Source organism: Papilio xuthus, unplaced genomic scaffold, assembly GCF_000836235.2.
Source record: "Papilio xuthus unplaced genomic scaffold, Pxut_1.1 DF826933.1, whole genome shotgun sequence".
Taxonomy (NCBI): Eukaryota; Metazoa; Arthropoda; class Insecta; order Lepidoptera; family Papilionidae; genus Papilio; species Papilio xuthus.
Window position 1 is genome coordinate 5,329,987 of NW_013531716.1, and position 13,632 is coordinate 5,343,618.

General features: G+C 34.3%; 2 protein-coding genes across 2 annotated transcripts in view; one reads left to right on the forward strand and one right to left on the reverse strand.

Moving 5' to 3' along the window:
• Apaf-1 (protein) overlaps positions 1 to 13,632 on the forward strand; it is an 81,459-nt gene that overhangs the window by 35,386 nt on the left and 32,441 nt on the right. The window lies entirely within an intron of this gene.
• bdg (sodium-dependent transporter bedraggled) lies at positions 867 to 13,498 on the reverse strand. The gene is made up of 15 exons (XM_013317879.1): positions 13,276 to 13,498; positions 12,967 to 13,025; positions 11,177 to 12,251; positions 10,909 to 11,039; positions 10,096 to 10,377; positions 7,136 to 7,329; positions 6,302 to 6,439; positions 5,486 to 5,741; positions 5,014 to 5,228; positions 4,367 to 4,561; positions 3,920 to 4,144; positions 3,274 to 3,341; positions 2,866 to 2,992; positions 1,480 to 1,667; positions 867 to 1,328 (listed from the first exon to the last, which is right to left on the reverse strand). The coding sequence occupies exons 3-15, from the start codon at positions 12,202 to 12,204 to the stop codon at positions 932 to 934; spliced, it is 3,444 nt and encodes a 1,147-aa protein (XP_013173333.1). The 5' UTR covers positions 12,205 to 12,251; positions 12,967 to 13,025; positions 13,276 to 13,498; the 3' UTR covers positions 867 to 931.

Below are 13,632 nucleotides of genomic sequence, written 5' to 3' on the forward strand. Positions count from 1 at the left end.
TTTTGTATAATTAAAAACACAACATTTTCACAAATTTACGATTTACAATTATTCTCTCATGGCTTTCTATATCTAATAAGAACACATTTCATATTAAAATAATACGTTGGTTAAAAAACTTACTACTAATTATTCTGTTAGTTACTATACTAAATTCCCTATAATGGAATTACTAGAACTGGGATTAAGTATATTAACCGTGGGTTTCCGAGACCAAAATCTCTGTATAAAACATATCATCCCTGTTTTCAATATCTTCTCTATATCTTTGACAACACAGAGATAATTTATTTAGAAAATATGGTATCAGAAACCTACGGTTAGTTAATTTCTTGGACGCATGTTACAATGCATCCAAAATTATATTTGAGCTGCTCTAGTATTAAAAATATTAAAAAATACTTATGCATTATTTTATTCGAAAATAATCAGTTTTGTTAAAAATTATTGAATATTGGACAAAAAATATAATTAATATTTTATTATGTTAAATATATATCTAACATTATTTGTTGTATTATGCAATTTACATTTCAATTTTTTTTTATTTAAAAGATATGTTAATAAAACAATGGACGCTATAAAATGAGGTGAGATTCAATTTAATTCGTATTATTGAATAACTTCAAAGATTATATGTAAATAAAAAAAATATAACCTTCTCTAATTTAAATAATAAAATTATAATAATAATACAAAAATAATAAAAAATTAAGATGTGATAAAATGTGATGTTCAAATACTGTCTATTTTTAAAGTTTAAAAACTATTACATCATTAAAAGTAAAAAAAGATGGCGAATATGAATGAAAATTAAGACTGTTCGATTTGGCAAACATTTAAAATAGCATTAAAATAAAGCTTGCCATACATTGTATTCATAAAAAACGTAAGTACGAAATAAGTACATTTATTATTGCTCACAAATTATTCATATAACGGACCCGAGACTACGTGTATGGGGGGGAGACCCCTCCCCCAACATGGCGGACATTGCAACCGTATTAGAAATAGGCTCCGCATCCCCTACCAATTGCTCATGACTCGTCGTCAAACTCACGCCGTATTTAAAACTTCGACGTAAACTCGAACGAATAGACTTTGTTGAGTCTGTTTTTCTGACAAAAGACCGTCTTAGATAGTCTCGTGTGAGGGTCAGGGAGTTCCTGGATGTCCTGCGGTCGGTCTCGTCGGTCACAGTGATGGAAGGTGTGGGGGGTGGGTATGCAGGCTGCGGGGTGGGGGGGCGCCGGTCCACGCTCTCGCTCACCGTGATGGGGATCTGTGCCGTGTCATCTGTTGGTGCATCTGTACGGCCTGATGTTATTCTGTAATATACATATAACATATATTAAGATGGTGTATAGTTTTTATAACAAATTAAGTTCCTACACTTTGTACTAGTAGACAGTCTAATTTTTAAGTAACTGGATTTCAGGCAGGCCGAATTTTAATGAAGAACATTAATATTAGTGTTACCTTCGCAATGTTCGGAAGCTTCTCCTCAGCGTGTTGATGAGGCGGGCGCCTGTGGCGGTGGAGTAGGAGGGCGGGGGCGTGTACTTGGGCGGGGGGTCGGGCGGAGCGCGCGGGGGCGGTGCAGCCGCGCTGGGGGGCGGGGACTCGCTCGCCCCGCCCATGCGCGGTCGGTACAGATTCTGTATACGCTGAAAATTAAAAACTTTATGTTGAAGTTCTAATTTACACTCAATAAGTGTGATTTATACAATGCATAAATGAATGAGAGGTTTTTAAATTGTAAAAGAAGTGTTTTTATACAACTCGGGTCAAAGCAACTAAGATATATAATTTATGACGATATGATAATGACATAAAACAACTAGATTTTTTTGTCTTATAACAGACATAAAAAAAGATTTCTCAGCGGGACGTTTTCACAATAAACAAAACGAATTAAAACACTATAGCTGACATCTATAATTAACCACGAACACAGCAAAGAACAAACGCAAATAATAAATTAATATTGTCGCTATCACAGTTATAAATAACTATTTCGTTATCACAATTATACAGATAAGTGTAGTTGGTAAATTATCTATGAGAAGTGATTATTTTCAAATAACAATATATAATAATGGATTCCTATATCCCTTTGTCACGTCATCACGTGTAAACAACTGGATCGATTCCCCGTTTTTTTTTGTTTTATTTGTTATTGTCAGGAAATAATTCCTATAAAAAAATCGGATATCTATTAAATTTGGTATAAATATGGATGGTCATAGTTTGGGAAGCTATTTACTAAGTTTCTGATTTTGGACTAACGAAGTCGCAGACAAAAGCTAGTACATTATAACACATTGAGTTCAACAAATAAAGTTCGATATTTATGTATGTACAGTCGCGTACAAAATAACTATTTTTTTAAATAATTATGACATCTATGGCAAATGCTATATAAGTAAGAAAATCGTCTCAAAGAAATTTTAATCTTTTTCGAAGCAAAGCATACACTCGTTTTGTTTTACACAAACTGTTACTGTTAGTAACAGTTACAGTACAAATAATTCAAAGTTAATAAATAAATACTATAAATAATAGAAAACAACTAAATTCTATTATCTAATAATATATGTGAATGTACATTATATATTCACAAGTACAGATTTCCACTGCCGATAAACAGTTACGAAAACATATCACCATCTCTTTCATTCCTATTGAAAAAACCAGAGACAGCATGTTTTATACATTTATTGACAGTGAAAACTAGACACAAATCTTACCAAATCTTCTAGAAATTCACTTGAAGCGTAATCCTGGCAGCATGAAAGTTGTAATACTTACATAGACAAGTTTAGAAACATATTTTTGGTAAAGAAAACTTGTATAAAATGTTACCTCAAGTATATCAGGGGGACCCTTGTTCATATATCTCCATGTTTGTATGAAGGCTACAAAAGGCACGGTGAGTAGGGCACCTTGCTGCATCATTACTGCGACTTGTCGAGCCCATATGGGAAAATATCTGAAAACAAGGAGTATAATAAAAAAAAATCTCTCAGACATCGGAAGAATGTTACTAATATTATAAATGCAAAAGTTTAGATGGATGTATGGATGTTTGTTAGAAGGTATCTCCAGAATTGCTGCATGGATCTCGCTAAAATTTAGCATAAATGTAGAAAATTGTCAAGAAGAACTTAAGCTACTAATAAAGTTTTTTTAATACGCGCGGACGGAGTCGCGGGCGACAGCTAGTATTGTTATGAATGTATAGGGTTACCTCAAAATAAGATGGGGACTCACCCAATAGGTTTTCTCCAAGAATATAACTGACGTTGTTGTCCAATCCGAAAATCCATAATGCAGATCGCCTGTAACAATTAACAGTCAACTCAATTCTTATAGAGCACTGCTCTGTTGACTTCTACCCTCATGTGAAAGTGCCATTACATATAGTAAGCACATTGACATTTTACATAGAGCAGCTCTACCGTAAATTTCTACTACCGATACACTTGTATAGATACTATAAAATCGGCTATTATTTAGTTATAAAGGATCAACTACAGAAGATGGTCACCGATACAGAGTAGCTACTTTACACAGAGAAGCTACACTTCCACAGATTAGCTATAATTATACGGAATAGCTACACTTACACAGAGTAGCTACACTTAAACAGAGTAGTTACACTTCCACAAAGTAGCTATAATTATACAGAGTAGCTACACTTATACAGAGTAGCTACACTTATACAGAGTAGCTACACATATGTGTATAGCTACTCTGTATATACAGAGTAGCTATAATTATACAAAGTAGCTACGCTTACACAGTGTAGCTACACTTACAGAGAGTTACAGTTAGTTACAATTACACAGAGCAGCTACATAGCCATAGTGTATCTATAATCACACAGAGTAGCTATTTCCACGTATTGGCTACTTACACAGAGCAGCACCGGCAAGAGCACGCTCCAGGTGAAGGCGAGCATGGCGGCGAGAGGTGCGGCTAGGGGCGTGGCGGGTCGGTACAGAGCCGCTGCCACTGCGTCCGCAGAGTAGGGGCGGCCGCGCACCGCGAACACGCCCGCAGACAGCGCCACCTGCACCGCGCACTGCCACCACGACCCCACCCACACGTAGTCCACCAAGTGCACCATTCTTATGCCGGCCTAAAACATATCACAGAAATAGTGTTAACATCGAAAATACCAGTGCCTTCATTCTAGGAACTCTCCATATATTTAAATATTAATAAAATTAGAGTCTATAATTAATATCCAAAAATTAAAAATGTATTTCGTATCCATGGTGTATTTTGCGTGGCTGATAAAGAAAAAAATGTTTTTATCTGTCCGTCTGTATGTCATATGTTGATATCAAAAGATACTCACATCGGTAGAAAGCAGCAATCCCATAGCGAATCCAAAGACACAGCTGAAAAAAGTGATGGTCGTCTCCCAGACACGTAGCGCGTCTTTGTTGATCGCCATGACGCCGGTGATGACGCAGTGCCAGATAGCCAGCTGCTGCGCCACGCCGAACATCAGCAGGATGAAGAAGAATATCACCGCCCACGCCGGAGACAACTGGAACGTTACAATAACGAGTTGACTTACGATAGATGGCGCTGTGACTAATTTGTAAATTATTTAGAAATAACATGTAAAATTCAAATATATTGTACATTATTGGACAGTGTAAATCTTACTTATATTATAAATGCGAATGTTTGGATCTATGGATAAATTTTCTTTTGAAATTATCTGCAGAATTGGCATAGTCATAGCCTGGAAAAACATATATGCTACTAGTTAAGTTTTTTTTTTAATTCATCAAGGACGGATTCTACAGTAAGCGTATTCTTTATTAAATAGACAAAATAGATTTTAGTCTCCCAAATAGATATGTAATTCTTTATTGTCGTTCGTGATACATTCTTGATCTATCCATTTGATGTAAATGTAAAAGGAACATTTATATACTTAAATTAAAATATCGATAAAAATTTCGAGGAGTACAACACTAAGAGTACACTCACAACACTAGAGGGCACCACAGCTAAAGTAGCGGGCACTATCTGCGTAGCCAGTTGCAGTGGTTGCCAGCCGCTGTACAGTTTGGCGGCGTTGCCGCTCCGCCACACGGTCACGCCCACCAGGCTGCCGTACTGACCCATGTACCGCACCGGGGTCGATACGCTGCCCGGCAACGGCTCTGATGTCGACCACAGGAATTGTGATGATTTTATTGTCTCTGGAATTATAAGACATATATCATCATCACAGCTCGCTAATTCCCCACTGTGGGTTTCAGAGCCTACCCTATTTTTGGGGGAAATAGTTTGAAAAATACATAAAGATTTTAACAATTACATATACGTGTATAGGAAACGTAGTACTGCATACTAACAAGTCCAATGCCACTTTGTTTTGTAAGGAAGTGTACCCACAAGGGTGGCACGAAATACTGTTACAAAGTGTAGAAAATTACAGTATCAATGAGAAACTTACCAAAGCTGCTGGGTAGGAAGACGTATCCATTATTCTTAAGTATCCTCACACATGTATTAGCGAGACAAGCGGCCAGTAGCAGTACTGCGAAAGTGCACGCTATGACGCAGCCGCTCTGACGCAGCGCCGTACTGTCGCCCCGCCCCCGCCCCTGTCCCCGCCCCCGCCCCACACATCTGTGTGACGTCAGCTGCATCACACACGCACCCAGCAAACCCCACGTCAGGAATGTTTCTTGTGCTGCAGCTGCCCAACTCTAATCATCAAATCAAAATCAAATTTTATTATCTTGCTTCATAATCTTACTAATATTATACGTGCGAAAGTTAAAGTGGATGGATGGGTATATGTTTGTTAGAAGGTATCTCCAGAACGGCTCAACGGGTCAGGATGAAATTTGGCATAGATGTAGAGCATAGTCTGGAGAAACACATAAGCTAGTAATAAAGTTATTTTTTTAATTCCGCGTAGACGAAGTCGCCTATAAAAAGCCCGCATGCGTTAACTATCTTACCGTCCAAGTCTCTTCAAAATTATTTCAGAGATTATCCGTAACATACATACATATGTACACGAAGTATGATTTTCTTTAGATTTTACATAGAGACTCAAATTTGATTATATGTATAGATTAAAAGAGTTATGTTTAGCTGTTCAAATAAACATACAATTGAATAAATTGAATAGTAAAAATGTATGCAGATCATAGATATGTAAACAGGCAATTGTAACAAAATCTGCCATAGAAATAGACTATTTGTAACGAGCACAATAGTTGTAAGATATCTTAAATCAACACGTGTAATATTTACATACATTACTATTGAGGAAGAATTCACTCCATTCAGTTTCCGAGAAGATATTTGTGACGGTGTCATATGGGATCAGGGTCAACAGCTTCGTACACAATACTAATGTGCCGCATATCGGCAAAAACATCAATACATACACAGCCTGAAACATACAAAATAAATTGTAGTTACATTTACCGTGGGTTTCCGAGATCGAAATGTTTTAATATGAAACATATTGTTATCATTGTTTCGTCAAAGATAGAATTCAGCTTTGTCTAAGATTTTGGTGTCAGAAATCCACGGTTAATTTGTTAATTTCCATACAATATAGTAGGTCGTCGCCTTATACATGTTCCCACCAAGGGGCATAGCCCTAAATTAGGGGTGACTAGGCCATAGTCAACCACGCTGGCTCACTGTGGGTTGACTTCACACATATCCTTGAATTTCTTCTCTGATATGTGTAGGCATTACATATTTAAATTGAAAAACAGATTTTTTACATGGCGGGATTCGAACCCAGGACCTGTAGATTACAAGCGAAGTGCTTAACTCATAAGCCACCCACGTAATTTATCTTTATGATTAACTCTTGCAAAATATTAAAAGGACGCATTAACCTCGAGTCAATCGTTACACCGTAAATCCGCTTTTTAGTTTTATCGCTTATTACAGCTGACATTTGAACTAAACAATAGTTAAATAATGTATAGGCAAATTAGTCCATCCACAAATCTGTCTTTTCTAGTTTTTTTTTCAAAGCTAACTGAAACTGTCTGCTTTTAGTGTAGATTTCTTTCACTAAATCTATACTAAGGGATGTGATGTGTTCATACCATATATTAATTTTATTTACCTTTCCATATGAGCGTAATCCTTTGCTGAGAGCAACAAAAACAATCATCCAAACAACTGCAAGGTATAAAGCAACTTGATACTTTATGCTTCCAAAATTGTTGTTGGACCCCATGCCCCTTTGTAATACCTCTCCGTGAAAGTACTGAGGTAGTGTCTCTTGAATCTTAAACGTGCTATTCTTAAGACTTACATCTGAAATCAAGTATCAAGATTTTTATTACATTAAACCAATTATGAAATTAATATCCATCTATATATTTATTACAATGAGCCGATAATTAATTTTATGTAATTAGTATTTATTGCCAGTTTTTTTTTATATAATAGGTATGTAAAGAAAAATACAATAGGGGAATTATGACATAATCAAAGGTGCGTAATAATTATGGATGTTATTCCAAGTATGCCAATTATTAGGTCTACAAAACGTAAATAAATAAATAAAAACTTTAATCAGCTGACGTTCTATAATTGTCATTGACAATGAACTCATTAAATGCATTGCGCGTGCGCATTTCGATGTCATAACTTTGTGTTTGATAATGGAATCTTTGTTCATTGTTATCTTAGATAAATATGCTTTCTATCGTAAAAATCTTAAATGTATTACAACATCGACTTTCATCTGACTGATAAGGAAATAAATCAAGTGAAAATTTAAGCAAATCAACAAATTAACGTCGATTTGTAAAGAAAACTGCCTTTAACCCCAGCAACAACTACGTATTTATGAAAATGATTCAACAGTGGAAACTAACACTAACGATTTTTCGTATCTTGATGTAAATCACGACGAACTTTGTTTTCGCTTTTTTTATGATATTTAAAAAAAAAGTTTTAGAACGAAATTCGCACTCCGGACTTTGAGCCATTCTCTCGCTAGTTTGTAAAACAATGCTTTAAAAGCAAAAAAATATATATAATTTTAGATATTATTAGTTAGAATCATTAAAAGCGAATGGCGCGGTTTTGTTACCAAATCAATTGCCAGAATGAATAGTGAGGGGAATATAATCGTTGAAATTTTAATAAGGCTAGTGTTGCTTCGATACACCGGCACAGTCTCGGATTTTCTTTCTAACAATAATTAACCATTCAATATTTCTTGTTCAATAAATGTATGCATGACTGTTATCATTTAATGCCTATGTCGTTATTTAACGCATTACCACAGCTATGCGACAACAAATTAACATCACGTCCATTAGACAAGAAGTCATAAAAATAACATTACATATTAATAAAAATATATATTTATACATTATTTTAATGTATAGATATAGGCAATTTAATGAGATATATTTATTTTATATATTTTGCAAGTATAATTTCAATTATTAAGGTCGAAATTAAATACTATCGGAGAACAATAACATGACACCTGAATAGGATTGCGTCATTGCGTAAATGTACATAGTAGAAAAATGTTTACATCATGAAATGATCTAACGAGATATATTTCGTTGCTTCGTCGCTTACTGTGCTTTAAATGTAAATGCGGTTGAGCGTCTGAAGGTGTCGAGTTCCACAAGTTATATACGAATTCCTTTAAGATTTAATTACGCAAAAGTAAAACAAGTCAAATCTTTTAAACGAGAAGTAACAGACTAAAAGATTTATACTTATGAGATCTATTAAGAAATGCAACTCTTTTCGTCAGCAGCGGCGTTTCGGTAGGACGAGGTGCGTCGAAAGCCCAGGGCGCCGGGCATAAGGGAGCGCAACAGGCTCTCGAATCGGATATAAGGGGCGCCTGCTTTTCCCTCTAAGATTATATATATATATATATATATGCATAGAAGATTTCCCGCGGTCACCATAAACAAGGGGGCGCCGGAAATGCTAAGACCGGCCTTGTTTTTTGTTACAAATTACAATCCACTGATAGCATTTACATCAGGAAATTAAATTGTTTAATTCAAACGAACCTAAATACTCAGTCGTCTCGAAATGTATGTACACATAAAAACTAAAACGCAATGTACGCAACCTTGGATCTTCCTCGTGTCGTAATTACTGTATCACTTACACACTCTATGATAGCATCGTACTGGCATGAAATAATAGTCAAGGATAGTATTGAAGAAAAAAAAACTTCATCGTGCACTTTTTATGTCGACCTTCTCAAATATTTCCTGTAATTTACACTCCAATAAACTGAGGACGAATCTTATTAGTTTATTTTAATTTGTTCTCGAATTTCTTGTAACAATAGTTCTATTGTATTTTACGCCCAAATAAATATCTTTTTTATGGAAATTTATACATCGGTAAATATTGGAAAGCAAATTGAATTAAAAGATAATATTATAATAGATTTATCGCTATCACCAATTACAAATCAGTTAACGTAATGATTTTTTTTTGTTTAATTTTAACTAAATTTCATTAAATTGGTCAAGCATTCAAAACAATTTACCGTGGCCGATTTCATTTTCATCGGTCCATAATAAAAGCGAGTACTTTCCATTTTTTTGGAACATTTATTAACCGCTTTTTAAGTGTTTAGCGCGTTGTAATCTAACGTAAATAAAGGATTAGCGTTAATTTAACACTTCTATTGTATTTATTTTATCTTGTAAAGTAATATAAGTATGTTGGCCGCTATAAAATTATTAATATTACACTAAAGAACACTCTAGATATTATTATTTGTTTTTTTTTGCTCATATTAGTTGTAATTATTTTCTAAGCAAATTATAGGACTGACATGTTGAAAAGACCGAGTCGAGTGTCTAAAATAAAATAAAGAGAAAAAAAACAGTGGAGAATTTTAAAGTAATATGTTAAAGTATGCATAAATATGTTAATCTTACTAATATTATAAATGCGAATGTTTGTATGTATGAATGTCTGTAAAACACATGTTACTAATTAAGTTTTTTTTTAATTCCGCGCGGACAATGTCACGGGCTACAGCTAGTAGGTTATATTAGTGTCATAAAAAATTTCACTCACCATCAAAACTGAATCCTAGCGGTAAAGCCCATTTGTACTTATCATCGGAAGTTATAAACGAATCTCGGAAATAGACGAATATCCATGACAGGCTTACTATGCTGTACATTCCTATAACCGCTTGTGTTAGCAGCAATGAAACACCAACACCTTTGAATATCGGTGATATACGCCACATATCAATAGGTCCAGATTGTAATACATGGCCGAGGCATAAGTGTAGTGTAAATAATGGTATTCCAGTGAAAAGAGATAGTATGAAAAATTGTAGAATGAAACATGCTAAAAAGAAAAAAAAACAGTTGAAAATACATTAAATAGTATAGGTTATCTGTATTTAAATGGAATCTGTCATGTTTGTAATTGGGTTTTTGTGTAAAGCAATAGTCTCTTGTTATGAGTCAGATTTGTGAAATCATAAACTTAGTAAATGTGGTCAGAGATTAATTATAGTAGCTAACTTCGCTATCAATTCGTTACACAATTGTATGTGATCAAATATCAAGAGTTACGTACTTTATAGATATAACTGTGCCAATAAGAAAGCCTTTTAACCCTTTAAAAAAAAATCTTTTGCTCAAAAAGTAAACCTAATTAACCTCCTTTAAAGATGTATTTTTTTTTAAATAGCTATAGCAATCTATATTACTGTATAGAGATTTTATTTAATTTTTATTTCAGGATCAAATCAAATGTGAAATGTTATCTATAGAAAACTTTTAAATTGATTGACACTATCATTGGCTTAACTTTTGAACAGTCCTATCATTCACTTCCTATTACGTAATCTAATTCTAAGAAAATAAAACTCACCTCCGTAATGCACACTGAATACGGAAAATCTAGATATATTGAATATCCCAACAGTACAACTAAGGCACGCCAGCATTGAGCTCATTTGATGTGGCCAAACTCCAAAAGGCGGTTCATCAGTCTCTTCGTTTCTGTAACAAAATATTTCTAAATCACTTTCTCTTTTCTATTTATCTACCCTGCTCTCTCTAATACAAGCGGTAATAAGGGACTACAATTATTTCTCTTACTTTGTCATGGTGAAAATCGAACAATATTTAATATTTACCTCTCATCAGATGTTCCCGCACCATTTTGATTCATAGCAGCAATACCTGCTAAAGATTCACCGGAAGAACTCGATGTGCTGCTTGTACTTCTCGCTATACTCCTACCATTAGGTCCATTCCAGCCTGCATTTGTTATATCACTGTCACCAGGAGATGGTAAAGATAATGCACGGTTCATAAGTAATGCTCGACGTCCAACTATTATAGGCCCTGATGATCCACTACTTGTACTCAGATTTGCAGCAGTAACTTGTAATTGTAGTGGTGCACTGGTTGGTCTCATATTAACATGATGCTCAAGAAACAATATAACAGGCAATGTCAATGGTTCACAGACTGATTCAGTATTTAGAGCTGGCAAAACTATTGGATCTAATCTACGCATTGAATTTCTTAAGTTATCATTCATTGTATTAGCTCTTTCTAATTGCTGACTATCTCTATGGTTTTGAGGTAATTCTGAATAACTTTTAGACCGTCTGAGACTTGTACATTGAGGTTGTTCAAACAGATTTTGTACTAATTCAATATCTTCTAAAGCAGGTTCTGGACTCCGTGCAGTTTGTCTGATAACTACTTGTGTATCATCCATAGAACTTTCGCTTGGAGAATCATCCAATTGTTGTTCACGGTCAGCTATACAATCTTTTAATTTACATATAATATCCTCTTCATCACTGTCAAAATTTTCAGTATCATCAAGGCAAGCTAATAATGACTTATCTAAAACTTCATCTAAGTCATTCAAGATATCCATAAATTGACAAAGAGCTGTTGCTTGAAATTCTTCATCATTTGTGATGTTTCTTGTACTGTGTGATGCGAAATTTGAGTCCGATTTGTAACATTCAGGTATGGTTTTTTGTAGATCTTCACGTAAATCCTCTTCATCATCAGATGTCTTATCACTATGTTCACTAACATCGTTGCTACCTAAAAGACTACTAGATGCGTCACTGTCAACACTGCTTCCTGGTAAGCTCTCCCTCAGTTCGTACCTGCCAGCATCCATATCAACTGCTTCCATTTTTATTGCATGGCCTAGGTTGTACCTGGCCTTTCGGAGCTTATACCCTAAAAAAAACGTCACTTATTAAATTCCCTGAAAATGTTGATGAAAAATAGCAGTAGAAAGCATACAAACGGTAATGGTAAGCAAGAATTTTCCACCACTTGTACATGGCTAACTGTAGACAATGCAAATTGAGTTCATGCAACACACAACTATCTAATAACTTTAATTATCTCCCACTTAAAGAACACAAGCTAAACTTCACATTACTATGTGAATTCACGAGACTGAAATAAGTTGTATGTTAAAAACTTTTTAATATATCTACTCCCTATGTGTATGATTTAATTTAGGAAAATAAAAGTTGATGTCAAATACAACTATACATGATGAAATCTATTGAGTAATTAAAAAAGCTTTAGGTACAAACATTTGTATGTTAAAACAATAAGAATAGCAACCAAAATAGTAAACATTCCACATTATACTATTGTCATCAGGTATACTATTTTCAGGTAATTATGTCATCCCACTTCCCCTCCTCCTATCTAAAATACCTATAACTAACATTGCAGAGATCTACAGTTATTGTCTTGCTGGTAACACAAGTATACCACATAAATATATAACTTTATTATATAATTTTATAAATTATGTATAGCAGTGGGAGAAGAAACATTTTTTAATGAATAAATTAATTTTTAGCACCATATGAATTGAAATGTCAGCATGCTTTTTGTGAGCCCATGAGACAGGTAAAATGTTTGGTACACATACCCAAATTTCAGCACCGTGTTGAATAAAAATTGAAGTTGTGTTTCTGACATATTCACTGCCTGAAAATATTATTTATGGTCAGTTTTCATTTAAAATAGGGTTGTTTGGATTAAATTTCAAAATAATGCAGCGTTACTTAATTTTCTTATCTTTAACGTCTATAAGTAGTTGTTACGAAATGTAAACGCCACGACTCCACAAAATATTTAGAATGGTAGAAAATTGAAATCAAAATTCATACAATAATATTGGCTACATTTAGTATTTTATTTTATTGAAAAACTATGATTAAAAGCAATAACCCCATACCTTAATTCCTTTCTATAGATCTGATTCATTGTTTGATAAATATTCAAACAGATTCACTTTTAATATTAACATCGATTAATGTAACAGCAAATAAACCTACAACGGTACGGTAGCCTTTTGCTACTTGTAAACAAAAAAAACATGTGTAAGCTATTTTCTAACAATTACTAATTACCACCTTGGTTTTACAAAAATTAAGTAGTTTCTTAACTGACAGACAGTGACAATTGGGCAATAAAGTAAAGATGACATTGATTTGATGACATTTGACTTTGATTAGAGTGTTGTCCTGTATTCGAAAAAGATTACTTTACAAAAGCGACAAAAGAGGATGGAATGTTAAAGAAATTCAAATTG

Coding starts and splice junctions, on each gene's coding strand:
- bdg (XM_013317879.1), bottom strand. CDS start 12,204: ATGGAAGCAGTTGATATGGATGCTGGCAGGTACGAACTGAGGGAGAGC. Junction 4,145..4,366: donor GATTGCTGCTTTCTACCGAT/GTGAGTATCTTT, acceptor GATATGTTTTAG/GCCGGCATAAGAATGGTGCA. Junction 2,993..3,273: donor TCTTGGAGAAAACCTATTGG/GTGAGTCCCCAT, acceptor CCTTGTTTTCAG/ATATTTTCCCATATGGGCTC.